Raw genomic sequence first — 27,768 nt, forward strand, 5'->3', positions numbered from 1 at the left:
TAAAATATATTAAAAAAAATCAAGGAAGGATTCTTCCCTTGAGTCTTTGGAGGGTGCATGGCCCAGTCAACATCTTTCTTTTTTTAAAAAAATAAATTTATTTATTTATTTAGTTTCTGACTTCTAGCATTCACATCCAGTTCTTTCTTCCCCACAAATTTTTATTAGTCAATGATTTGTAAATGCAAAAGGTTACAGGTGAGAGCATATCATCCAGACATTAATTTACCCAGAAAATATTTATTCAGCGCCCATGTCAGGGAGCTTTCTAGGTACAGGGCGTTTACAGTTTATTGGGGAGGACAGGAAAAAAAAAAAAAAAAAAAGGTACGGTGGATCAGATAGTGCAAAGAGTTATGGAGAAAAATAACAGAGGATAAGGTTATTTGTTAGGTGTGTGTTTGTGAGGATGGGGAGGGGGTGATGCTATTTTCTGCAAGGGGGTCAGGGACCGGCTCTCTGACAGGTGGTTTCTGAACACTGCAGGCACTGGGACCGGCAAATGCAAAGGCCTAGAATCAGGAGAGTGCTGGGCCGGCAAGAGAGGGCCTGTGTGGCTGGAAAGGGGCGTGCAGAGAGCAGAGGCGCGGGACATGACGTCGGAGAGCAAGTGCGGCCCGGCCAAGATGCCCGCGCTCTATCCAGCCCGGATGCCCGCGCTCTACCCAGCCCTACCGGGTGCTTGGCTGCGCGCCGCACCCAACATGGCGGCCGCGCGGGACTCGCCCGCGGGCTAGCGGAAGTGCGTATCGGCAGGCGCCGGAAGTGGCGAGCGGCCCCCGCCCCCTGCCCCGGATCTCTGTGGAGCCTCTGACGCGCCGGCTTTGAGCATCCCTGGCCAGCCAGGCGGGAGGTCCCGGAGCTGTGGCTCCGGCGGCAGCGGCTCGCCCCGCCCTCGACATGGCCAGCATCGGAGAGGTACGGCAGGCGCCTGTCTCTACTCTCCTACCTGCCCGGCGGCTTTGGTCCCGCTCGGTCCTCCCCACCCTGACTCCGGTTCCCCTGCGTCCTTTCCGTCTCGCTCCCTTTCCCGCTCCATCCTTCCCGTCCTGACCTCGGCTGGCTCTCAGCTTCCCATCCTGACCGCCGCCGCGGCCCTCACTCCGACCCTGGCGTCGGCCCGGCTTGGTCCTTCCTGCCCCGACCCTGGCCTTGGCCTCGCCCTGTCCTTCCCATCCCTACCCTGGCCTTGCCCCTTGCCCCTTGCCCCTTACCCCACCCCCCATCCTTGACCCATCCCGCTCCCTAGGATCTCATCCTGTATCCGAAGGCATAAGCTCTTTCAGCTTTCGGTTTTCCATCCGTTTGCCTGTCCGCATTCCTGATCAGCAGACTTCTCCCCCTCTCCCGCCTTCTGCAGAGTTTCCAGCTCCTCTAGGTCTCCCAGGCCCTCTTCCCATGCCCCTGTGCCTTGGCTCAGCCCTTGGAGCTCTGAGACGTTCCTCCTCCCTGCCCACTTCCCTTCCCTTCCCTTCCCATCCCATCCTATCCTGTGTCGCTGAACGTTCGATTTCAGTCCAGCCCACTTTTCTCGGAGTCTGCTTGTGTGACTTGGGGGGTGGTAGAGGAAAAGCCATTTCACCTGCGGGACTTGTGATTCACCCTGAATTTCTTCCCCAATGCTCCACAAATCTGGGTCTGACAGAGAAACCCACCGAGTTCCTGTAATGGGGTGCAGGGTATTTTCTCTGTACACCAGGAAATGGGGGATCCCCATGGACAGTGACTGGGGTCTTCCCTTTTGTTGATTCCCAGCTACCTGTTTGTGTACCTGTGTGCACCTGTATTTATACCTGTCGTCCGGGACTCAGACCGTCGAGCGTACTCCCTAAGCCTTGCGGGCTTGCTCGTGCTCCGGCGAGCAGGAGCCGGTGCGGCATGAGTGTGGGGGAGGCGGCTGGGGTTGCCGACAGCTGTTCTTCATTTGAAGCGGATTTGGCTCGGAAGTGGCCCCTTGATTGAGGGGGAAGGTGTGGGGCCCACCTGCTCGCTGGTAGTAGGATTGAAGGGCCAGAGAGTACCAGCTCCCCCAGGAAGAATCCTGGGGTATAGCCTGGCTGCATTAGCAGATTCCCGTTAGTCGCGTGTGCTTGTGGGGGGGCTGTCTGGCACCTTGGTCTTACGGGGTCTTGGTGCAAAGGCCCCTCTGTTCCTTGAATCATATGTCGGGGCCCTGCCCAGTGAGGCCTCTTGTCCCATCGTGAGGGTCTTTTGGCTTGAGAGGAGAGAGGGGGAGTCTTGCTCTATCCTGGACATGATCAAGGTCCCTTTCTCTGGGACAGTCTAATTATTTAAAAAAAATTTTTTTTATAAATTAATTTTTTAATTTTTGGTTGTGTTGGGTCTTTGTTGCTGCATGCGGCCTTTTCTCTAGTTGCGGTTACCGGGGGCTACTCTTCGTTGTGGTGCACGGGCTTCTCATTGTGGTGGCTTCTCTTGTTGCAGAGCACGGGCTCTAGGCACGCGGGCTTCAGTAGTTGTGGCACACGGGCTCAGTAGTTGTGGCTCGTAGGCTCTAGAGCACAGGCTCAGTAGTTGTGGCGCATGGGCTTAGTGGCTCCACGGCATGTGGGATCTTCCCGGACCTGGGCTTGAACCCGTGCCCCTTGCATTGGCAAGCGGATTTTTAACCACTGTGCCACCAGGGAAGTCCCTGGGACAGTCTAATTATTGATTGATTGATTGACTGAGATACAGTTAACATACCATAAAATTTACACTTTTCTTTTATTTTTTTCAGTATTTTTAAAACTTTAGCTGCACCATGTGGTATGCAGGATCTTAGTTCCCTGACCAGGGATCGAACCCACGCCCCTGGCAATGAATGGAATCACGAAGTCATAACCACTGAGCTCCCAGGGAGGTCCTAAAATTTACTTTTTTTTTTTTTTCCCCAAAATTTACTTTTAAAGTGTATAATGCAGTGGTTTTAAAATATATTCACAAGGTTGTGCCACCATCCCCACTCTCTGATTTCAGAATGGGGTGGTCTGATTTTGAGCATCCTTGCTGGGCTTAAAATGCAGATGTCTAGGACTGCTCCCTGAGTTTCTGAGGAGTCGGGCTCTGCGTTTTTAATAGCTCTTCGAATGATTCTGAAGCCGTGGTTTGTTGACACCCAGTTCAATGGCTCTTTCCCTTGGGCATTAGAAAGTGATCCCTGTTCAGGAGCCATTCCTGGCCTAGGGAGGAGACAGGCAAGCAACAAACCAGTACAGTTCACCGATGAGGCTGGAGACTGGAGGGGGAGGAGGGTAAGCTGGGGCGGCAGTGGAGGAGAAGGGTGAGCTAAGTGTGTCTGGGGGATGCTGGAAGGGCTTCCTGGGGACGGAGCCTTTGAGCTGAAGTTCTGAGAGAAGCAGTTTCTTTTGTGTGGTGGCACGTTGGGTGGAGGGGGCAGCTTGGGCAAAGGCTTGGAGGCCTGAGTGCCGTGTATCAGGGGACATTCCGGAAAATGCCAACTGGAGAAGCAGAGGCTTAGGAAGAGGGGCGATGTGAGAAGCCTCCCTCAGGTCCCTCCTGTGATCAGAAAAACCAAAAACAAAAGTAAACTGTAAAACTCCACACACTTGCGAAAGAACGTTATGATGAACTTCCATGTACTCACTGCCCGTTTTTTTTTCTATTTCTTTTTTTAAAAAATGTATTATTATTTATTTGATTTATTTATTTTTGGCTGCATTGGGTCTTTGCTGCTGGGCACCGGCTTTCTCTAGTTGTGGTGAGCGGGGGCTACTCACACACCCCCGCTCGGAGGTGAAGGAGCTCGGTGGCCTCCTCCCTCCCTCCTGGTGGCGGCCCCCTATTTGCTGTTACCTCTGCAGAACTCGCTGCCTTTCCTGGGGGGAAGGTACACGGACTTAGACATGAAGCCTCCGTTCCAGGGAAAAGACTTGACTGCTGCAAACCCAGCACAACTGGGCCTCCCGGGCTTGGCCGTCGGGAGACCCGGGGGGAACCAGTGCTGCCCGGGCGGCTGCTCCTCTCATCCAGGCCTGCTGCCCTGAAAGCCTGTCCCAGGACAGGGGCTGCTGGCCTAAGGACAGCACTGGGGCACAGCATGTGGAGAAGGTGATTGCATCGGGGGTGCTGAGACTGGACGGAGGAAGCTGCAACTCACCTCCTGTTTTGTTTTGTTTTTTTAAAATTCATGTAATTTCTAGGTGGTTTTAAGAGAAATTCAGTGTTCCATACCGTAACTGGAAATTATATGATGCTGGAGTTTCCGGGAGTGTTTTGCCCTGTGTTCTCTTTGCTCTGCAGTGGCGTTCTTACTTTGATAAATCTGCGAATTGGGCATCAGAAGGGGTCAGCCTCAGGCTGCTCAGTGGAATTCAGGCCCAGCTCTTCCCACTTGTGCCCAGGAGCCCTGTATACCAAGCTTGCCTGATAAGGATTTGCCCCTGGTCCCAGCCTCTCTCTCGGGAGATAGAGTCCCTAGGTCTAGGATGCGGCTTGGGAATCTGAGTTTTTAACAGGTGTCTGGGATGATCCCTGATGATCGGCCCTGGGAAATTTCTCAGGAAAGCCACGTACGGTTCAAAACACTGGACCCCAGAATACAGTGACCCAGGGCAGCTATGGACTTGGGTCTGATGGCTGCCTCCTGCCCCTGTAAAGGTGGGAGGAGGGAGACAGGACGGAGGGCACTTCGGAAGGAGGGAGGGAAGGGAAGGCAAGTCTGGCCGCTGCCTCTCAGGCCGAAGGGAGAGTGGGAGGGGCCGATGCTGTGGAAAGTGTGGGCAGTAATCGGGGAGACCTTTCCAGTCCTGGCAAGGGCTCGGCCTGATGCAGAGGCTGGAGGGGTGTCGCAGTCAGAGCTCCCGGGAAACCCCTGGTGCCTGTGTGGGGTGTGCAGACAGGCCCTTCCTCCCTGGACTTAACGGTTGCCATGGCAGCAGCAGGGCTTTCCAAGCCTGGAGGCTTCCATCCATGCAAATATGTATGGAAAAAGAGTCAGGACCGAAGAGGCGGGGCTCGTAGACAGAGTCACTGGAAAAGGCAGTAGAAATAGCTCTGGATACTCTCCCTCCTGGGAGTGTCAGAGGCCCCCCATCAGTGAGGACGTTTAAGGCAGGAGGGGCCCCTCAGGAGGTGTTGGGAAGATACAGGGATTCCTCCCCACCATGGGCTTTTCTTAGAGCATCCCAGTTCCTTTGGCCCTGATTTGGGGATTTCACAGCACACTGACATAGGTCTATCTCCTCTTTGTCTTGGTTGTACAGGCACTGGTCAGTAAGACGGGAAGCCCACATTAGGGCAGAAAACCTGTAGATATTTGCAAAAACAGAATGGAACAATATGTGTGGACATCTTACTGGAAATACCAACATGGATTTCTTTCCTTTTTTTCTTTTTTTTTTTCTTTTATTTATTTTATTTTTGGCTGTGTTGGGTCTTCATTGCTGTGCTCGGGCTTTCTCTAGTTGCGGTGAGCGGGGGCTACTCTTTGTTGCGGTGCATGGGCTTCTCATTGTGGTAGCTTCTTTTGTTGCAGAGCACGGTCTCTAGGTGCGCGGGCTTCAGTAGTTGTGGCTCGCGGGCTCTAGATCTCAGGCTCAGTAGCTGTGGTGCACGGGCTTAGTTGCTCCGCAGCATGTGAAATCTTCCTGGACCAGGGCTCGGACCCGTGTCCCCTGCATTGGCAGGCGGATCCTCAACCACTGCGCCACCAGGGAAACCCCGAACCTGGATTTCCAACCAGGAAGTCTGATAAGTAGAGAGGAGTTGTGCCGTTCCTATTGTTTGTTACGAATCTTGAGATTTAAAAATGTCATTGGTCTGGTAGGTGCTGTTTCTTACTTATTAGGGCCTCATAGCTTCATTCTCTCATTTGACTCGTCCTTTCCCCGTCCAGCGCTGTCCTGAAGAGCGGATACACATGTCATACACATAATGGCAACTCATTACCCGTCAGAGCAGCCCTGGGAGGTGAAGGCACTGTTGTTATCAGTGAAGACCAATTATCATTGTTTCTTGATGGCATTCACCTGCCCAAGGATGTTTTACGAATACAGCCTGCCATTCAGGGCAGAGCAGGGTGGGGGCGGAATAGCAGCTTTTACAAATGGACAACCTCGGCTGATGGTCATGAGTTGAGTTGGAAACCTGCCAGACTTGGCTGGAGACCTTCAGTAGGAAAAATCTCTCTTAAATTTCAAACCTGTTACTTTTGAAGAGCGATCCTGGTGTGCAGGTTGAAAGGGGCTTTCGGAGAATGTTGGGGACTCTTTGCTCTGCAGTTAAGATGTTTGGTAACAGCCTCTTCTTCCCCATGGACTGCGGTGAAGGCTTCCCTTGCCTGAGGGCCACCCTGGGGGATCCCATGGAATTTGGTGCCCCTTGTTTTCAGGACACATCCAACGACGGCGATGCGCCCCCTGCAGCAGCCGCGGTGGCAGATGGTGCCCACCTCCTGGGCTTCTCGGATGAGATCCTCCTGCACATCCTGAGCCACGTCCCCAGCATAGACTTGATTCTGAACGTCCGGCGCACCTGCCGGAAGCTCGCAGCGCTGTGCCTGGACAAGAGCCTCACCCACACGGTGCTGCTGCAGAAGGACTATGAGGTGAGGGGCTTGGGGGTGGCGCTTGGCATGCGGGGGGCAGAGATGGGGAATGACCGAGGTGCCCGACTGAGGCCCCGCACAGCCTGGCAGTGGTGGGGCACTTGCAGGGATGACACGGCAAAAGCCAGGGGCCCAAAAGTGCAGGTAATGTGCCATCTGGGCCAGGGCACAGGTAGACCAGGCGCTCTTCTGGCAGGGTCTTGGGCCTTGGCACTGGGCCAGGAGGGAGACTGACTCCCTGGTAGATAGGTACCCAGGAGTGGACGTGTGGGCCCACTGTCAGTGTTGGGCTTTCCTGTGGAGTTAAGCTCAGTTGGAGGCACCACCTCTCGCCACCAGCAGCATCGAGAGTTCTGGATGCTCTGTACCTCGGCAACACTTGGTGTTGTCAGTCTTTTCAGTTTAGCCATTATGATGCATGGGGGTGGTATCTCATTCTAGTTTTAACTTGTATTCTCTGGTGGAGGATGCTGTTGATTATGCTTTCATCAGGTGCACGGGCCATTTGTATATCTTCTCAGAAGTGTCTGGGCAAGGCTTTTGCCCGTTCATTATTGTCTATCTTTTTCTTAGTGAGTTTTGGGCGTTCCGTATATATTCTGGTACAAGTCCTTTGTGGGATGTGTTGTGAATGTTTTCTCTTATAGTCTGTGGCTTGCCGTTTCATTTTGATTAATAGTGTCTTTTGAAGAGTGTAAGTTTTTAATTTTGGTGAGGTCCAATTTATTGAATTTTTGAGTTCATGCTTTTTGTATTCCGTTGAAGAAATCTTTGTGAAACCTGAGGTCATGAAGATTTTCTCCTATGTTGTCTTCTTTCTTCTTTTTTTTTTTAACTTTTTAAAAAAATTTAGGGGGCTTCCCTGGTGGTGCAGTGGTTGAGAGTCCGCCTGCTGATACAGGGGACACGGGTTCGTGCCCCGGTCCGGGAAGATCCCACATGCCGCGGAGCGGCTGGGCCCGTGAGCCATGGCCGCTGAGCCTGCGTGTCCGGAGCCTGTGCTCTGCAACAGGAGAGGCCACAACAGTGAGAGGCCCGTGTGCTGCAAAAAAAAAAAAAATTAATTTTTTTTTTGGCTGTGTTGGGTGTTTGTTGCTGCACGCGGGCTTTTCTCTAGTTGCGGCGAGCGGGGGCTACTCTTCATTGTGGTGCACAGGCTTCTCTTGTTGCGGAGCACAGGCTCTAGGCGCACGGGCTTCAGTAGTTGTGGCATGCGGGCTCAGTAGTTGTGGCTCACGGGCTCTAGAGCTCATGGTCAGTAGTTGTGGCACACGGGCTTAGTTGCTCCGCGGCATGTGAGATCTTCCCAGACCAGGGCTCGAACCCGTGTCCTCTGCACTGGCAGGCGGATTCCTAACCACTGCGCCACCAGGGAAGCCCCTCTAGCTATTTTTTTAATAGGGTTGTTTCTTTGCTCTTGAGTTGTATGAGTTCTCTGTATATTTTGGATATTAACCCCTTATCAGGTATATGATTTGCAAATATCTTTTCCCATTTAATAGGCTGCCTTTCATTTTGTTGATGGTTCCCTCTGCTGTGCAGAAGCTTCTCAGGTGATGTAGTTCCTCTTGTTTCTTTTTGCTTCTGTTTTTGGTGTCAGATTTCAAAAAATCATCACTGAGACTGATGTCAAGGAGCTTCTTGCTACTTATATTTCCTTCTAGGAGCTTTATGGTTCCTGGTTTTACGTTCAAGTGTTTAATCCATTTTGGGTTAATTTTGGTGTATGGTGTGGGATAGTGGTCCAGTTTCATTCTTTCGCCTGTGGCTGTCCAGTATTCCCAGCACCCTTCTATGTTGTCTTATAGAAGTTTATAGTTTGAGCTCTCATGGCAGGTCTGTGATCCTTTTGTGTTCATCTCCACATAGGCTGTGAGGTCAGGGTGAGGCCCCCTGCTCTGCACACAGCTATTCACGCCTCCCACCACTACTTACTGCAAAGGTTACCCTATCCTCGCCGAATTGCCTGCAGCCTGGAAAATCAGTGGATGACCTGTTTTAAAGATAAACAGAGGCCTTGCCCTTAACTCAAATTTTAGGGGACCTGGAGGGACTCCTCCTGTTGTTGCTGGCTGGGCAGTGATGCCTTTGGAACCCAGAATGAGGCCCCCTTAGAGCTCAGCCTCCTTCTGTGGGAGCGCTGTGCTCCTCCCTTACGGAGAGCTGAGCTTACTCCCCAAAGCGCTGAGGTCAGGCTTCCTGCCCACGAGGGTTCTTTACTGTAGAGGAGGGGCAGGTGCACGGTCTGTCTGGAGCGTTTGGAATGTGTGTCCTTCGTCTGCACGGTTGTGTGTGTGTACACTTGCCGTGGAGAAGTGATCACGTGCACAAGCCTTATGTGCATGGATGCTCGGTGCTGTGTTGTCCGAAGGCCTCGGTGGCCACGGGGCCCCCGACTGGACATACTGTGGCTCCCTAGGCCGTCCAGGCCAGGTTTTTGAGGAACATTTAATGACATGAAAGTGCATGTGACGTAAAGGGAAGCGACAGCCGAAGAACGCTTCCAGGGCGTGATTCCACGATGTGATTTCAAAACCCCCCACCTAGCATGAAACTTCCCATCCTAACCACTTTTTTTTTTTGTTTTTTGGATGTGTTAGGTCTTCGTTGCTGTGTGCGGGCTTCTCATCGTAGTGGCTTCTCTCGTTGCGGAGCACAGGCTCTAGGTGCGCAGGCTTCAGTCGTTGTGGTGCACGGGCTCTAGAGTGCAGGCTCAGTAGTTGTGGCGCACGGGCTTAGTTGCTCCGCGGCATGTGGGATCTTCCCGGACCAGGGCTCTAACCTGTGTCCTCTGCACTGGCAGGCGGATTCCTAACCACTGCGCCACCAGGGAAGTCCCCTAACCACTTTTAAGTGTACGGTTCCGTCAGCCCTAAGTACATTCACGGTGTTATGCAACCATCATCACTCTTTCCGAAACTTTCTTATCGCCTTAAACAGAAACTCTGGAACTATTAAGCAATAGCTCCCATTTCCCCTTTGCCCAGGCCTCTGGTAACCTCTCTTCTACTTTCTCTTTCTGGTTTTGCCTGTTCTGGATCTTTCATATAAGTGGGATCATACAACATGTGATCTTTATGACTGGCTTCTTTGGGCATCGTGTCCTCAGGGTTCACTCATGCTGTCGCAGCGTCAGGATCTCCTTCCTCTCCCTGCCGAGTAGAATTCCACTGCATGGATGGACCCCATTGCCTTTATCTGTTCATCCGTCGATGGATGGCCGGGTTGTTGCCACCTTCCGGTTGTTGTGAACGGTTCTCCGTGCACATGGGTGTGCAGGAGTCCGAGTCCCCGCTTTCAGTCCCCTTGGGTGCACACCTGGCTGTGGAACGGCGGGTCATGTGGTAGCTCTGTTTCGCTTTTGGAGGAGCCACCAGACTCTTCCACAGGGGCTGCCTCATTTTCCATTCCCACCTGGCCGAGGCTCCTGACTGTCGGTGGAAGGTAAGCGTGCGGGGAGGGACGAGGCGCCAGCCCTGCGCTCAGTGTCCCTCCTCAGCTGGAGCGGGGCCTCTGCCGGGCCCCCCGCGGCTGTCACGGGGGTGGGCGCGGTCTGGGGGGTGAGGGTGGAGGAGACGCCGGTGCCTGCAGCCCCTCTCTCCCCACCTCCACCCCCCCGCAGGCCAGCGAGGACAAGGTGAAGCAGCTGGTGACGGAGATCGGCTGGGAGATCCAGCAGCTCAGCATGGCCGGCTGCTACTGGCTGTCGGGCAGCACGGTGGAGCACGTGGCCCGCTGCCGCGGCCTGGTGAAGGTGAACCTCTCGGGCTGCCACCTGACCTCCCTGCGCCTCTCCAAGGTTCTGTCGGCCCTGCAGCGCCTGCGCTCCCTGGCCATCGACGTGAGCCCCGGCTTCGACGCCAGCCAGCTGAGCGGTGAGTGCAAGGCCACGCTGAGCCGTGTGCGGGAGCTCAAGCAGACGCTGTACACGCCCTCGTACGGCGTGGTGCCCTGCTGCACCAGCCTCGAGAAGCTGCTGCTGTACTTCGAGATCCTGGACCGCACGCGCGAGGGCGCCGTGCTCTCGGGCCAGCTGATGGTGGGCCAGAGCAACGTGCCGCGCTACCAGCACCTGCGCGTCTTCTACGCCCGCCTGGCCCCCGGCTACATCAACCAGGAGGTGGTGCGCCTTTACCTGGCTGTGCTCAGCGACCGCACGCCCGAGAACCTGCACGCCTTCCTCATCTCCGTGCCCGGCAGCTTTGCCGAGAGCGGGGCCACCAAGAACCTCCTGGAGTCCATGGCCCGCAACGTGGCGCTGGACGCACTGCAGCTGCCCAAGTCCTGGCTCAACGGCTCGGCCCTCCTCCAGCACATGAAGTTCAGCAGCCCCTTCTACTTCAGCTTCAGCCGCTGTGCCCTGTCCGGCGGCCACCTGATCCGGCGCGTCATTGACGGCGGCAGGGACCTCCGGAGCCTGGCCGGCCTGAACCTCAGCGGCTGTGCGCACTGCCTGGCACCCGACTCCCTGCTGCGCAAGGCAGAGGACGACATCGACAGTGGCATCCTGGAGACGCTGGTGGCGGCCTGTGGCAACCTGCGGCACCTCAACCTCTCGGCTGCCCACCACCACAGCCCCGAGGGCCCCGGCCGGCACCTGTGCCAGCTGCTGGCCCGGCTCTGCCACCTGCGCTCCCTGTCGCTGCCCGTCTGCGCCGTCGCTGACTCGGCGCCGCGGGCCGACCGCGCGCCCGTCCAGCCCGCCACGCACGCCGTGCCCCGCGGCTTCGGCAAGAAGGTCCGCATCGGCGTGCCGTCTGGCCCCGACCCTTTCTCCGGGCAGGCGGGCCCCCCGCCGTCCTCTGTGTTCTGGTCGCTGCTGAAGAGCGTGCCCTTCCTGGACCGCCTCGAGCTGATCGGGTCCAACTTCTCGTCTGCCATGCCGCGCAACGAGCCAGCCATCCGCAACTCGCTCCCCCCCTGCGGCCGGGCGCAGAGCGTGGGGGACTTGGAGGTGGCCGCCATCGGCCAGCTGGCCTTCCTGAGGCACCTGACGCTGGCCCAGCTGCCCAGCATCCTGACAGGCTCCGGGCTGGTCAGCATCGGCCTCCACTGCCAGCAGCTCCAGTCCCTCTCCCTGGCCCACCTGGGCACGATGGGCAAGGTGGCCTACACTTCGGCCCTCTCGGACATGCTGAAGCACTGCAAGCGGCTCAAGGACCTCAGGTGAGGGCACCCGGCCGTCCCTCCGTGGCCTCTGCTGGCCCTTTGGAGGCCTTAGGGGCGCGGAGGGGGAGCGAGGTGCACGGCCTTTTGCTCGGCAGATGTTGGTGTACCCGCTGCGCACCTGCTGAGGCGAGTGGGGTGCAGGCCTGTCCTCTGGGGGCTGAGAGTCTTGGGGTGCTGACAAGGGGCTGTGCGCAGTGGTGGGGTGCGGGGGCTCGGGAAGCGGCGGTTGGTGGCGCCCGGGGAGGGTGTGCAGGAGGCAGTGCCGCCCCGCGCCTGGCACATCGTCCTCTCGTTGCCTGTGGCTGTTTCAGTGCCCGGGCTCTAGGATGCTGCTGCGTACGTGATCTTATTAATCCTCGTGCCCGTCCCACGAGGTGGACACAGTTCTTGCCAGATGACGGAGCTGGTAAGTGGGGGGCCAGGGGTGGAGCCTAGCTTTGCGACTCTTGAAGGGTGAGTCGGGGTCAGCCAGGAGATGCAGCCGCAAGGCTTTCCGGGAAAGAAGGCAGCGTGTGTAGAAGCCCCAGAGGCTTACAGACGAGCAGCTTGCTCAGAAGCCAGATGATTCTGATCGGGGGGCGCGGGGGCGTCAGGTGAGGCGAAGGTGCTGAAGGACTTCAGCCCGTAGAGGGAGGGGTCCGGGTTCCAGTTTGGAGAGGTCCCTCTGGCCTCCCACCTGGACTTGAGGGGCCAGGCCGGGGGAGGGGAGACGGAGAGGCGGACTCAGAAGGGGGCCGCACGCTGTTGAGATGTGGCGGTGCCCGGAGCGGGACGGCTGGGCTGACCTGAGGGGCCGCCCCGGGAGAGTGCGGGGTGGTGGGACCTACGGACCTTGGCAGGGCTTCCCCCACCCAGGCAGTTGTTGGAGGGCCACTGGCGATTTCCCGGGCCCTGATGCGGAATGATCCCTGGCGCCTCATGCTGTAGAGTTAAGGCTGTTCTTGTGAGGGCCCGGCATTTAGAGGGTCAGCCTTTGTTAACCTGAGCCAGATTTGAAAATGTCTACAGATCTGATCTTGAAAAACTGCAGTTTCCTAAACATCGTCGTGGCCTCAGGCCTCAGCTCTTCGAGGGCTTTGGGTGAGGGAGGGAGTGGCTGCCGGGCTTGGTCTCCGTGAGGCTGGAGCTGGTGGGGCAGCCGGGTGAGGGCGGCATCGGGGCACGGGGACGCGCGCGTGTCGTCATCGCCGCACCAGTGAGCACTCACTGTGTGTCTTCGCTGTGGGCCGGGCACCAGGCTGGGGGCTCTCTGGCGCTGTCTGGCTTGATCCCCTCACTGGGCCCTTCGTCGTTCCTGCTTCATGGAGAGGCAGCGGACGCCTGAGGGAGGAGCTGAGGTCCACCCGGGTCGTCGAAGTCCAGAGCTCGACCTGGGCCCCCGAGCCACACAAAACGGAGACAAGCGTGCCCTTTTCGGACCTCCACTCTCCCCCTAGAAGGCAGGAAATGAACCGGATTTGAGGTGGAGCTTTGCTGCCCCGGCCCTGGAGCCTCCCGGAGCTTCTCTGCCAGGCTGCCTGCTGCCCCCAGGGCAACACACGCTGTGGGCCCCCCGCCCAGTCCCTGTCAGCGTGAGGGCTGGGGCCCGGGGTCCAAGCCTGGCCTTCCACGTGGCTTGGCCCCCTCCTGCCCTGTGGGGCGGGGCGCCACCTGTGAGTGAGTGGGGAGGGGCCCTGGCCGCAGCCCCTGGCCCTCACCCTGCACAGAGTGAGCCTGGGCTGCCACCTCAGACGGTGCTGTCCCTCTTGCCCAGATCGCTCTCAGCTCCCCCTCTTTTCACTGGTTCATCTCCATTCAGTGCCTCCTCCCACCTTGTCCCCTCCCGTGCCTTCACTGTCACATCAGTGGCCTTTCCAGAAGGACTGTTGTGAAGTGAGTGGTCAGTGGGCCATGCGTAACTTGAAGCTGCAGGTGGACCACAAAATACATCCAACCAACGAAAAACCACCAGGTCTGCTGTCCTGTTACCCTGTTGGATTCTCGTGATCAGGAACTGAATGTCCCTTAGTTCGGGGAGCCTGAGGGAGCACTTGAGTTCTAATTTAACTGAACTCAGAGCCAGAGTGTTTCTGGATCTGTCATTTTTGTCCTCAGTGTTCTGGCTTTCTTGCTACCCTCTTAACCTGGCGCCTTTTCTGACCACGCTGTGGTCAAACCACGTGCTCGTTATTGAGGAGTGTTTGATCCAAAGAGAAATCAGTGAAAGTAAAGTCAAGTCATACATTCACGTGGTTTAAAAAGTCATGGGACTTCCCCGGTGGTCCGAACTAAGATCCCACGTGCCTGCGCGATGCGGCCAAAAAAATAAAAATAAGATAAAATAAAAAGTCACAGTGCTTCAAGGCAGGTAATGAAAGCTGGCCTTCTCTCTCCAACGTCCTTTCTCCCTCATGTCCACAGTGTCCTATTTTTAAATTAATTAATTAATTAATTAATTTGGGCTGCGTTGGGTCTTTGTTGCTGTGCACAGGCTTTCTTTCTAGTTGCGGCGAGCGGGGGCTACTCTTCATCGCGGTGTGCAGGCTTCTCATTGCGGTGGCTTCTCTTGTTGCGGAGCACGGGCTCTAAGCACGCGGGCATCAGTAGTTGTGGCTCGCGGGCTCTAGAGCGCAAGCTCAGTAGTTGTGACACATGGGCTTAGTTGCTCCACGGCATGTGAGATCTTCCCGGACCAGGGCTCAAACCCGTGTCCCCTGCATTGGCAGGTGGATTCTTAACCACTGCGCCACCAGGGAAGTCCCACAGTGTCATATCAAATGTCTGCTGCCTACAGGGTTACCTGGAGACGGCAGGTGCTCCCAGCTCACCCGGGCTGCTGGGTTCCCTGCACGAGGCCTGTGCTTGGCCTCTTCAGGGCTGCTGTGCCTGGAGGAGTGGGGAGTGGGTGTGGCATCCAAGCTGGTCCCATGTCCCTGTGTGTCCTCGTCCAGGAGATAGACCCTAGCCTTGGGTGGAGGCAGGCAGGACCCACGGCAGGGGCCTCAAAGTCAGAAGGCCTGGGTGGACATTGGGCTCTCTGTGCCCAGGTCCTTGTTCTTTAAAGTGGAGCTGTTCAGACCAAAGGGATTCATCCTTATAAGACACTTAGAACAGGACTTGGCACTTATAATACATGTTATGGTTCTTCATCCATTCAACAAATACATGAGCACCTCTTATGTCAGGCACTGTTCCAGGCACCCAGGACACTGAACAAAACAAAGATCCTTGTCCTTGGGGAGCTTACATTCTAGTGGGGAAAACAGACCAACAATCAACGTAAGGAAGTGTACGGTGTATTAGACGGTAACCAATGCCGGGGAGAAGCAGCAGAGCAGGGCGAGGGGTGCCTGGGTGCAGGGGTGGCATTTGGGGTACATTTCATGAAGGAGGTGAGCTCTGAGCAGAGAACTCAGGGAGATGAGTTAGAAAGCAGAACCTGGGGGAAGAGTGCTGCGGACCAGGCAGGTAGAGTCACATCAGCCAGTACGGCGTCCACGACCCACAGGATAACCTATATTTACATGAACTAAAACGAGATGAAACCAAGCATCGAGTTCCTTGGTGGCATCAGCCACGTCTCAGGTGCTTAGTAACCACGTGTGCTGGTGGCCACTGTGCTGGACAGAGCACATACAGACACTCCCCTCTGCCCAGAAGGTTCTGTTGGACAGAGCTGAGAGTGCAGGGCCCCGAGATGGGTGTGCCAGGGTCTCAGGAGCAGCCAGAATGGAAGCAGGGCAGGTCACACTGCTGTGCCGAAAGTGGCCTGGGAGCAGCGGCAGGGCCACTGTCAGGGGCACGTCAGACATGCAGGGAGCAGCCAGGCGAAAGCGGGCGTTGGGGCATGGCCAGAAATAGCCAGGTTCTGACTTCACAGGGAATCTGCTGATTGATTGGGTGCATGGGATGGGTGCTGAGGCTAGGTGGGTCCAGGCGGTGCCAGGGCTTCTGGCCTGGGCCGTTGAGCTGATGTGGCTGCCATCGGCCGAGAGAGGAAGGCAGGGGTGAGGCTGCACACGTGTGGGTTGGAGAAGCCTGGACCACCCCCCGCCCCTCCCCCCCAACCCCCAGAGAGGAGGAGCCATCTCCCAGGTCCTCCAGCTGGCGCTTGGACTGGAGAGACCGCCCAACAGGAACTGGTCAGGAGGATGAGGACTTGGTAGAAGAGACCAGGCAGGAGCTGTCTGGGAGAGAGGAGGCGGGGGTGGGGATGTTCTGGAAGCTGAAGGGAGAGACTGCCCTTTAGACTGCTGCAGACTGTGGCTGCCCCCATTGGCTTGTATTTGTACAGCCGCCATGTGCTCTCCCCGTGCTAACAGGTCTTTGACATTTTAACAACCTTGGGAGTGTCGATATTATTGTCCCATTTTGCAGATGAGGAAAGTGGGGCCCAGAAGGTTAATGAACTTGCTCAGGAGACACAGCTGGTCTGTGGGCAGCTGGGAGCGGGTCCTGTCTCGTGGGGTCGCTGGATGTCAAATGGGGTAACCTGGCGTTTAGTGGTCACCAAGTGACTTCCAGAGCCTCGGACGTGATCCTTGTGGCCCAGAGCTTCCCCCGGGGCAGGGCCGTGCAAGCAGTGTGGGTTTTGTGGGCCGACCTGAGAACCTGACCGCCTCTCACGATGGGCTTTTTGTGCACGCGGCTGCTGAGGCCACACCTCATCGGAGCTGGGTACTGCCTGTTCAGAACAAGCACCAGTTTCTAGAACTTGGCCAAATGGCCCTGTTCCTCTGGATTCCTGCCTCTGTGGCAAGCGGAGCCTGGCGGGGTGGAGGGAAAGGAGCAGATGGTGCCTGCCTGCCATGGGCAGGCACTGCAGAGGCTGTCACAGCGCTCCCAGGGCGGCCTCCCCGGACAGCTCCGCACTTCCCTGGTCGGCCTCCGCCGTCCCCACCAGCGAGGCCCATGAACTGCAGCTCTTTGCCCGCTGGGGCCAGGGCCGCTCCTGCGGGAACACGTCATCCCGCTGGGGCCTCGCAGGCTCTGGATTTGGCTCTGGATTTGTGGTGCACCTCACCAACGGGAGGATGCCAAGCTGGGCAGAGCAGGGCACCTGATGAAGCCCTGCCTGGTGGAGAGGGCAAGGGAGAGTGTCACCCTGAGCCACCCGGGGCTGCCCCTGACCTCGGAACTGGGGCAGCGTCTGGGCATAAGCGAGAGGGCTTCTTGGAGCCAGGCCCTGGAGGCTATGCCAGGGCCACCCTCCAGGCCTGGGCGCTGCTCGGAGGGGCGCCTGAGAGGTGGGCAGGCAGATGAGGGGCGGCCCGAGCGCCTGTCTGTGCCCACAGAGCCTCTCGGAGAGCAAGCATCGGAGGCCAGACCCCGAAGGAGTCCAGACCCTTCGAGGTTGGAAGGCTGGGGCCCAACCCCCCAGAGCGAAGCCAGTCACAGAGGCGCCCCTCCTCCTCTGCCCTGAGCAAAGACACTGCCCGTCACTCGTGTCAGGTTAGCTCTGCCAGCCCACCACCCGGAGGAGCGGGGCACGGTGTGGACGTGCCAGCCTCGCCCACCCCACCAGGCCTGCCCACCCTGAGCACCCGTGACGGGGGCTTCCTTCAGGGGGAGGAATCTGGAGTGGCTGGCATGCCGAAGAAAAATGTTCAAAAGCGTGGAGTACGCAGCTCCCTCTGTCTCTCCTCTCTTTCTGCTTGAGATCCCCAGCAGGTAGCGCAGACCCGCATCGCCACCTAGTGACCGAGGTGCCGCAGGCCTGTCCTTCCCGCCGCCCGCGGTCCAGCTTCCTCACTGCTCCAGGGACGACTAGCTGGTCAGGGCTTTTCACCCCCCTCCAGTTTTCCCACTTTCAGGTCTGCACAGTATGCTTACCTTAGGATCTTTTAAAAAGATAGAACCAAATAATGTGTTCAGACATTTTCTTAAGAAACATAAGCTTCTTGGAACATTCACACCCATGGGCGAGATGTGCTCGCTTACTCTCTGGGCCCAGGGGCTTCAGGGGGCGCGGGTCCTTGGCTCACAGCCCTGAGAGGCCCGGCTTGCGGCTCCCTGACTTCTTCCCGGTTTCTTTAGGGATGAAATTCATTCAGTGGCGTCCAGCGGGTGAGGCATCGCTGACCACTGCAGCTCTTGGGGAGCCCTTTCCCTTGTGTTTGTGCCTGAGCGGCCCTGCCCGGGGGCTTCCTTCCTGCTGCACCTGGAACCCTCGACGGGGAGAGAATGTGAGGCTTTTCAGAATCATACCCCAGAGAGACCCGCGTTCCCCCCAGAGTTTTAGGAGCTTGCTAGAACTTCAGAGAGACCCACGGTCCCGGGCAAGACGCCGTGTTTGTGCAGGGAGTGATTTGTGCAGTGCCTGGGCCTTGGCGGTGGCCGGCCTCAGGGGACAGCGTCACCCCGGCCTGAGGCACTGTTCCCACAGCTCAGGCGCAGCCTGGCAGAGTACTGTCCTCCCGGGCTGGCTGGCTTGCTCGGAGGGCTGAGGCCCCACGTGGCTGGCACGATGTCCATCAGAGGCCTTCGTGGCTCCTTGAGAGAGAGCCTTGCCAGGTGCCCAGTGGCCACCCTTTAAAGCGTCCTCCTTTTCAGCCCTCGGGTTCAGACGTAGCCCCCGAACTGCAGTTTCCCACACACGTGCCCAGCTCTCCATCACCCGCGAAGCCCTTCTCCCGCCCGCGGCGGTGCCTGTGTGCCTTCTGCCTGCTTTGGGTGGACATCTCTGCCTGGCCTCTCCTGCTCGTGCCGCCAGCCTTGAAGCGGCTCTGGCCGGGTGACCAGGACTCCGCGCAGCAGTCAGAACAGTTTTAAAAGCGTTGAGTGAGGCCCGTACGTGTCTGAGAAGGACTGAGGTGCCGCTGAGTGCTGTAAAATAAGGACGGTTCCTGAGTCTGGTGCTGATACCCAGGGATAACCCTGGTTAATAGGTGTTCTTGTGGGAAGATTTTGGGTAAACAAGATCCACTTTGACCTCTGTCCATGGGGCCGTCTTGGTCTTTCTGTGTGATTTACCACGAAACGATCTCCGTGCTCTGTTCATGCTCCAGCTCCCTCTCCCTGGCTTCTGTGCTAGTGTCCTGGGGCTGCCCTGACAAATGACCACCGACCGGGTGGCTTAAAACAACAGAGAGTCACCCTCTCATAGTTAAGAGGTCAGAAGTCCCCGGTCAAGGTGTCGGCAGGATGGTTCCTTCTGGAAGCTCTGGGTGGGGGCCTGTTCCAGGCCTGTCCCCTAGCTTCCGGCGGCCGCTGGCAGTGCGAGGTGTTCCTTGGCTTGTGGACGGGTCACTCCAGCCCCGAGCTCCCTGCGTGTTCCTGTGTTGCTGTGCCGTCACAAGGCGTCTAAGGAACCGGTCATTGGACCCACCCCAGTCCCATGTGACTTCATCTTAACTCAGTCTGCAAAGACCCTGCTTCCAAATAAGGCCACGCGTGCAGGTACCAAGGGTTAGGAATGCAAAGATCTTTTGGGGGACACGATTCAATTGCCACGTGCTCTTCTGGGTCTGTAGGTGCACCAAACAGTCAGAGCAGCGAACGAAGCAACTTGGCTGGGTCTGTGGGCACCTGGTTGCATCGGGCCTGCAGGGTCTCCTCCCAGATCAGGATCACCAAGGGGGACCCCAGGGGTCTGAGTCCTCACCCGGCGCCCCTGGGGGCTGTGGTGTGGATGGGCCTGGGGACAGCCGGTCTGGGCCCTGGACCAGGAGCCCCGCTCGGCGTGCGTCCACGTCCGCGATCTCACGCCGTGCGTCCTCTCTTCCTGCAGGCTGGAGCAGCCCTACTTCAGCGCCAACGCCCAGTTCTTCCAGGCGCTGAGCCAGTGCTCCGCGTTGCAGCGCCTGTGCCTGGTGTCCCGCAGTGGCACCCTGCAGCCCGAGGCCGTGCTGGCCTTCATGGCGCGCTGCCTGCACGTGGTCGTGTGCCACCTGTTCACCGGTGAGTCGCTCAGCACGTGCCGGAGCCTGCAACAGTCCCTCCTCCGCAGGTGAGTGTGCCTCGCGCGGGCTCGGGCACCCTTCCTCCCTCGGCTTCCCCGGGGGCCCAGAGGTTGTTTCTCGGAGGTAGAAAGTGCTGGGCGGTGATGGAGTGAACCCCCTCCCCCGGCCTTCTCTCTGCCCCGGGCTCAGCTTTCTGCGTAGTGGGAGCCCCCTCTCCCTCGAGCGTGACAGGACGCTCTTCACCAGCCAGCCCCCGCGTGTCCCCTGGCACAGTCATCAGAGGCGGGAATGCGTGTGGTGCCGCCCATCACCTGCGGCCCTCGGCATCCCGCCCGTTTCCCCGCCTCGTCCTTGTTCTGTGCAGGACTCGCTTCAGAGCCCTCTCCATGCCTGGTCTCCTCGGCCTTCTAGGCTGTGACAGGCGCAGCCTTGCCCTGGCTTTCGTGACCTTGACACTTGGAGGGCACTGGCCAGGTGTGCGCGTTTCTGTTGAAAACAGCGCGTTCATCCTGCGCCTCTGATTCCAACCCTGCGTCACAGGGCGCATCACACTTTGCCTCCTTCTTTCCTCAAAGCCTGTCCCTTCAGCAGCACACGGCCTGGCTCTCCATTCCCTGAGCTGTGTTTGCTGATTTGTCCCGTCCCCCCCGGTGTGCGCGTGGGGCAGCTGCACTGCTCCTGGGGGGTGGCACCCAGGTCGCCCCATCACACACCGTCTTCGAGTGACCTGGGGCCGGCCTCTTCCCGTCTCCCTCAGCCTGGCCATGTCCCTCGCTCCCACTGCCTCGGACTCCACTTCGTGTTCACCCCACGTCCTGCGTGGCTTGCTGCCTTGTTTTTCTGGTGTTCGAAGCCTTACTGAAGTCAGAGGGTCAGAGCTCTGTGTGAGGGCCGCCCCTCAGCCTCCTCCTGTTCCCACCCCCCTGCATTGTCCCCCCCCGCCCCCGGCCCCGTACCCAGAGACAAGTGTTCCCGGTTCTCAGTTACCCTTCCTAGGATTAGCAGGTACACAAATGTTTTCCCGATCCCTTTCTTTCTTATACTCAATTTGCTTTTTCACTTAATAATATATCTTGGAAATCGCTCATTCTCAGTTCATCCAGCTCTTGCTCATTCTTTTTACAGCTCTGCATTAAAAAAAAATTCGGTAATGTACGCATAACAAAATTTACCATTTTAACTGTTTTGTTTTTTTCCATTTTAAGTGTTTTCACCATATTCCGGACTGAAACTCTGTCCCCATTAAACACTAACCCCCCTCCCCCTCCCCCAGCCCCTGGCGCCCACCCCTTCTAGTTCCTATCTCTACTCCAGGGACCTCCTATAAGTATAACCATATAGCGTTTGTCCTTTGCGTCTGGCTTTTTCTGTATTGCTTTTGACATTTGAGAGACTTAAAAGATAGAAATAAAGGATCATCATATATTGATTAAAATAAAGCCACTTTGGCTCCCTGAACCTCCGGTATGAGTTTACTTTTTAAATTTTAGAAATCCATCCAAGTGTCCATGAGAAGCACAGTGTTTTGTTTCCCTGTGTTCCCAGCGCCCCTGAATGTGTAATGTTGCATCTGGGTGTGCAGCCCGTGTTGTCCACCCAGCGTTGTTTTGAGATCTGCCATGTGTGGCTCCCATGGAGCTAGCGTGTTCCTGCTAAATGCTGTGTGTGGCAGCCCCCCAAGCGGATTTGTCACGCTGTGTGTCTATTCTTTTGAGGGAGATCCTGGTTGTTTGCAGTGTTTCTCTGCTCTCTAGTGAATATCCTCGTGCGGGCTTTCCTGGGTGCAGCTGCGCAGGCCCCTAGAAGCGGCATCGCGGGGTGTGTTCGGGAGATTGCCCAGTTGCTTGCTCTCCAGGACGGTTCTCCTAAGCCCGGCTTCCCTGTGGGTGTGAGAGTTCTTGGCCCACGTCCTTGCCCATGCGAGACACTGCCAGACTCTCCCGGGGCTACTGGGTGAGCGTGTCCTGCCGTGTGAGCTTGCGTCGCGTCTGTTTCCAAGGAGCATCGTTTGATGTGCTAATTGCCCAGTATCGTCTCCTCGTTTGTGATCATCTCTTCACATCCCTTGGGGACTCTACTGTGGGGTTCCTTTCGGGAGGGGGTGGAGGACTTGGGACCAGCGAGCCTGTGCTACGGCCACCTGTGCTGGCGCCTGTCCTGGGCCCCCGGCCTCGAGTCCTGAGGCTGCTTCTGTCCTCCCGGCTTTCCCTGCCCACTGTGTTCACGGTTGATTCAGGTTACGGCTGGGGGTTTAATGACATCCCGCACTGGCCCCCTTACACCCTAAGCTTCCTCTTAAATCTGCCCCTTGTCCTGTACCTTGGTCTGAGAACCGAGGTAGCAAAGCCTCTTGGTTTGTGTGCAAAATACAGCTCCGTGGGCTTTGAGTGGTGGCTATGGGGAATCTCCCCGCCGACTGCCAGACGCGAACTTGACTGCTGCGTGTGCAGAGGTTCAAAGACTTCCTGCAAACGCAGGTCCCGCTGGGTGTTAACTGAGCAAGTGGCCAGATACCTTTGGTCAAGTGAGTATTTACTGTCTGTCCAGCAGGAGGTGGTGACTTGGCTTTGCCTGAGGTTTGTAGGGAAGCAGTTAAGGGAGGTGGTGTCCGCAGGGTCCACTCGGGCGGGCTGCTCCATATTCTATGACTTCTCTCACCTGTGTGCCTCTGCAGTGCTCTGGAAGTGCTCCTGGTCCAAGGCGGCTTGTGTGAGGGCCGCTACTGTCAAGTGCAGAGACCCTGGGATTTCTGAGCCTTCCAACTCACACTGGAGAAGTCGGGGAGGGGGTGGAACTTAAGTCTCAGAATAATTGACTTCAGTTCCCTGACATCAGGTCACTTACCTCTGTCTCAGGTTGACCTCAGATGACTCATCTGGAGTCAACCATCGTGAGGGCTGATGGCCGTGTGCCCGCTGGCCAGCTCTGCTGACGTCCTTTGAGATGCCAAGGTCTTTTTTTAATAAGAGGTGATGGTATTTTTTAAAGACCTTTTAATACACATCATCTAAAGTTTATTATTTTAGACGTTTCAAGGAGTGCAGTTCAGTGGCGTTGAGCACGTTCACAATGGGGCCTTTATTCCACTTTGTTTCTGTGAACGGAGGCAGATTTAACTCTGAGTTTCCTGTGTCTCCGCGCTTTGTTTGCATTTAGGGGCAGCAGTTGCTCGAGTGGTTGTGGGGATTAAAAGGCAGAGGGTTTAAAGCAATTTTCCCTCCTTCTGGGGCAGCGCTCCCCGCCCTTTGCCCTCTGTCAGGGGCCTTTGCGGAAGGCGTGTGACCTTGCACCTGCTGCTCCCCGCACACCGGGCCCCGGCTTCCCCTAGTGGGTCCTGGAGTTTGATGGTTGGTCCAGCTAGAACTTAGATAAGTGCCCAGGATTGGAGTGCAGGCACTTCCTGGGGGGGATGTGACCTGAGCAGGTCGTTAGGGGCGTGAAGCGCTTAGAGCCTCTGGAGCAGAAATCCGCCCATGTCAGCAGTGCCCCTGGCGGAGCGCTGAGGGTGGCCGCCTCGTTGAGGCACGGCCTAGAGCGTTGCAGCTTTCCTTTCCCAGCTTTGTGTGTCCCTCGGGTGGCGGGACATGACCACGAGGAGGCCCAGCTGGTCACAGAATTACAGAAGTGCCATCGCCAGGGGGTCTCCGGAGTCACAGGGCTCCGGCCACCCTGCCGGACAGTCCTCGTGGTGGTCCCCTGTCCTTGTGGTTTCCTGTTGAGTGTCCCAGGAGGAATCCTAGCTAAGGTTTTCCCCTCCCTGGTGTTTATAATATCTCTAAAAGTTCAGGGACTTCCCTGGTGGTCCAGTGGCTGAGACTCCGCGCTCCCAGTGTAGGTGGCCTGGGTTCGATCCCTGGTCGGGGAGCTGGATCCCACATGCTGCAACTAGGAGTTCGCATGCCGCAACTAACTAACTAATTAACTAACTAAATATTAAAAGAAAAATTTAGACTACGCCTCAAGCTATTTTCAAGTGCAAGTTCCCCTTGGCTCCACCAGCCAGCATGGCCAGCAGATCCAGGCTGGAGTTATCGTATGGCTTTGTGCTCTAATTTTTTTGAGTTAACACTGCGTCATGGGTGTCTTTTGTGTCATTAAATAAAGCTGCACATAGTTATTTTTTATGCCGTTTGGTATCCATTACAGGACATTGTGGTGATTCTGGTCTGGCCGACACAGCTCACTGTGTACTCTTGACTTTCCTTCACTTCGGCCTGGGTTTTCCCAGCTGGGGAACCTGGGGAAGGGGCCCGCTCACCGCTCACCGTCGTGTATCCACCCCTCAGTGTCCCCGTTTTCTGCGATGGAGCTGATGCTAAATTTAGCTGGTGGGCTAAATGGGATACAGGCTCTACGGCGCCCAGGCACGTGGACTCTGGGGCAGATGGTAGCTGTTTGGAAAACAGGGTGCCGGGCAGGTGGTGTGGCCGCTCCACCCAACGCCCTCTCCCTCCTGCTCTCTGCCCACTGGGCTGGCGATGGGTGTGTGAGGAGCGGGAGCCTGCTTTTCTCGGGTGTGGCGATCGTGACGTCATGGTTGCTCTGCCTGCCTCCGCCCTCGAAGCAGCCGGGAGGAACACTGACCCTCTTCACCCTTGCAAACCTGCCGCAGGTCACATTCACGGGGGCACCTCTCCTGGGAGCTGACACCTCCCTGGTGGATGAGTTCTGCCCCGGGGGCTCCGAGACCCGTGTAGGATTCGGTCACTTCTCGGCCTTGAGGGGTGACTTCATGCAGTGGGGGGACCAGCTTTGGGCATTGCTGGTTTTCCCACTGTGTGTACACACAGGAGCCTTCTCCAAAGTGGAGGACATCCAAGGTCACCAGGCAGTTCAGAAGAGTTGTGCTTGTGATGGAGAGGGTGGGAGCATCCCTCTCGGGCGTTGTTGGCTGATGAGGCTGCTCTATCCTTCTGATCCTCAGAATCCATATCAACACAGGGCTCCAGGCCAGTTGATCGGACTTGGCACTAGGTGGGGGTCCCTGCCCTGGGAGTCTTGTGCTCACTCTTGGTTCTGCTCACGAGGTCCCTGTCTGCCAGCCTCTTCCTGCCTGCAGCTTGCTCCTGTCCTTGGGGCCTGTCTTCGGGGCCCACGCAAGTGCAGCCTCTCGCTGGGCTGGGAGCTCCCTCCTCTGGCCTCTCAGACAGCACACACCTGCCCCTTTCTGAGGGCGCGTAGCACTCTCCCCCCAAAATTATTGCGTTCTTTGCATCTCCCTTTAGATAATGAGTTTTTGTTGTATTTTTTGCGGTATGCGGGCCTCTCACTGTTGTGGCCTCTCCCGCTGCGGAGCACAGGCTCCGGACGCGCAGGCTCAGCAGCCATGGCTCACGGGGCCAGCCACTCCGCGGCATGTGGGATCCTCCCGGACCGGGGCACGAACCCGTGTCCCCTGCATCGGCAGGCGGACTCCCAACCACTGCGCCACCAGGGAAGCCCAGATACTGAGTTTTTTGAGGGCCAGCGTGCAGCTCTTTTTTCCTTCTGGGTCCTCGGTGCACGGTATTCGAGACCAGGCCTGAGGCTGGCATTGGTTAAGTGGACTTCCTGGGCGGAAGCTGTGCCAGCCCCTCTGTCCCCTGTGTCCCAGCCCTGGCACAGGCCTGGGCCGTGGCGGGGACCCGCTGAGCGCCTGGTGCTGGCTGAGGTGCTGGGAGCCCTGTGCATGTTGGAGCACGGCCCCCTATGTGGGCTCCTCCAGCCAACATTCTTCCAGCTCCTGCTCTGGGCCCTGTCCTGGATGCCAGGGGCCACGTTAGTGCCTCTTCACCAGCGCTCCCTTGGTGCCGGTACTGTGTACTGTCTGTGTTGTTCCCACCTCCAAAAGCCCTTTGAGCTACACGCCCGAAGCCCCAGCATTCAGGTGGGGAAAGTGAGGCTCTGAGAGGCCGGTGATGGTGCAGCAGGACCCCAGCGCTGGAAGGACAGCGTTTGTGTCCCCTTCAGGCCTTTGCTGCGGCGCAGTGGGGTCCCAGCTGCTTTTCTGCGAGGCACCCAGCAGGTGGTGCCGTGGCTCACGGTAACTGGCCTGCCTGGCGCTTCCGGTGCTTCACAGCAGGCCCGCATTCCACCCCCAGGGCACATGAAAAGGAGAGGCTGGAGTTGTCACTTTTTCTTTCTTTTCTAAAAAAATAAATTTATTTATTCATTTATTTTTGGCTACATTGGATCTTTGTTGCTGCACACGGGCTTTCTCTAGTTGCGGCGAGCGGGGGCTGTTCTTCGTTGCGGTGCGTGGGCTTCTCATTGCAGTGGCTTCTCTTGTTGTGGAGCACGGGCTCTAGGCATGTGGACTTCAGTAGTTGTGGCTCGCGGGCTCTAGAGCGCAGGCTCAGTAGCTGTGGTGCACGAGCTTAGCTGCTTCACGGCATGTGGGATCTTCCTGGACTGGGGCTCGAACCCGTGTCCCCTGCATTGGCAGGCGGATTTTTTTTTTTTTTTTTTTTTTTTTTTGCGGTACGCGGGCCTCTCACTGCTGTGGCCTCTCCAGTTGCAGAGCACAGGCTCCGGACACGCAGGCTCAGCGGCCATGGCTCACGGGCCCAGCCACTCCGTGGCATGTGGGATCTTCCTGGACCGGGGCACAAACCTGCATCCCCTGCATTGGCAGGTGGACTCTCAACCACTGGACCACCAGGGAAGCCCGGCAGGTGGATTCTTAACCACTGCGCTACCAGGGAAGCCCCTTTTTCTGATGCGTTTCTTTCTTCTCACCCTTTTCCCTGCCTCAAGCTCAGAGGATTATTGAGGCGCCTGCCCGCTCACCTGTGTGACATTGAGGGGCCCCCCTGTTTCCTGTGACTCAGCCAGCGGGGCTGGTGCTGTGTCTGCAGTCCTGTCCCTAGGAAGGTGTTGCCTCTCCCCGGTCAGCACTCGTTCCGGTTCCCATGCCTGCCCCACGTGGAGATACGTCTCAGCCAGTGGTCGTCAGCACTTGTTTCTTCTTGTCGTCATGCCCTCTGTGGGTTTGGCACCGAGACCTGCAGCTCTGGGTCCCTGCACCGCCAGGACCTCTCAGGTGGCGGTGGCCTCGGATGGGCTGCCTCGGTTTCCTCCCTTGTGAGGTGAGTTCACCGCAGGCCCACGTGGGAGTGCTGTGTGTACAGCGGCGTCCTGATCAGCAGTCGTTCTCTTCTTTTATCTTCTGGAGCTTGACTTTGCTCTTTCAAGTTTGAAACGTAAGCCTCTGGGCCTTTCTCGGATGTCTGGTGGCAGGCAGCCTCTGCAAGGTTTTGGAGCGGCTTTCTTTTGCATCTTCCCTCACCTTGGGCCCTTCTGGTGGCCCCAGCGCCAGGCTGGACTTCGTTTGGGCCAGTGCCGCTGAGAGCAGCGACGCCTTGTGGCTGCTCCGGGGAGCAGCTCTCCTGCCGGCCTCCCTCCCTGCTCCTGCCCTGGGAACACCCTGAGTTCACTGGATTCTCATTGGGCTCCCCGGACCACCTGGCCTCGGGGACACCCTGCCCAGTGAGCAGAGCCAGCTTCTCTGTCTGTTTCACTTCCTGTCTCTCCTAGAAACCCTGAGTCGCCCTTCCTGGCCAAGTCAGTACCACCTGACCCACCGAGGGGCCCTGTGGCCCGTCGCGGGGGTGCCCTGGGCGTCTCCGTGCTGTGCACCCAGCCACGCCTCTGCTGTCCACTTTCTCCCAGACATGCAGCGGGTGGGGCGCCCTTCCCAGGGATTTCAGAGCTTTCTCGATTTCCTTTGACTCTCACATTCCTGAAAGTTCCCTTCGAGGCCTCGTGAACTCTGGCCTGGGTGAGGGTGGTGTCCTCACTTGCTTCTCTTTTGTTAGTACGCGGGGTGACACGTGGTGTCCCGCTGAGGTCAGACCCCCCCCCCCGCACCCTCAGATCCCATGACGTGCTCACCTCCTGGCCTCATTGCTGTGTGACTTTGACCTCATCACCTCCCTCTCTGAGCCCAGTGTCCTGTCTGTAAACCAGCAGCCATTGTCCCTGCTTCCTGGCGCCGCTGTCTCCTGGTGGTGGCTCGCTGCCGACTGTGTATGCCCGCCTTGGTGGCGTTGCTCGGGGTCCCCTACGATCGCCTGGTGGCGGTGCCTTCTCCCCCCTTGACAAAAGAGGCAGCCCAGCACTGTGAGGTTTGGGGGCGTCCTGGTCGTCCCGTCCCGAGGATAAATGGCCCAG

The 27,768-nt window shown here is 57.4% G+C and overlaps 1 protein-coding gene across 6 annotated transcripts in view; it reads left to right on the plus strand.

The window, feature by feature from the left end:
* Positions 1 to 759: 759 nt before the first annotated feature.
* The window catches only part of FBXL18 (F-box and leucine rich repeat protein 18), a 39,246-nt gene continuing 12,237 nt past the window's right edge, over positions 760 to 27,768 (plus strand). For 2 of the 6 annotated variants that reach the window (XR_014295984.1, XM_082643484.1), the window contains exons 1-4: positions 761 to 918; positions 6,353 to 6,568; positions 10,191 to 11,734; positions 19,446 to 19,664. Coding sequence is in view for 5 of the 6 variants with exons in the window: in XM_082643484.1 (XP_082499610.1) it covers positions 901 to 918; positions 6,353 to 6,568; positions 10,191 to 11,734; positions 19,446 to 19,664 (1,997 nt within the window). In the remaining variant the exon portion in view is untranslated. Of the gene's footprint in view, positions 919 to 6,352; positions 6,569 to 7,854; positions 10,013 to 10,190; positions 11,735 to 12,048; positions 12,458 to 19,445; positions 19,665 to 27,768 lie in introns of those variants that run through there. The other 4 variants (XM_082643487.1, XM_082643485.1, XM_082643486.1 and 1 more) reach the window with 4 other exon arrangements.

The sequence above is a fragment of the Mesoplodon mirus genome (genome assembly GCF_964341445.2).
Source record: "Mesoplodon mirus genome assembly, chromosome: 15".
Taxonomy (NCBI): Eukaryota; Metazoa; Chordata; class Mammalia; order Artiodactyla; family Ziphiidae; genus Mesoplodon; species Mesoplodon mirus.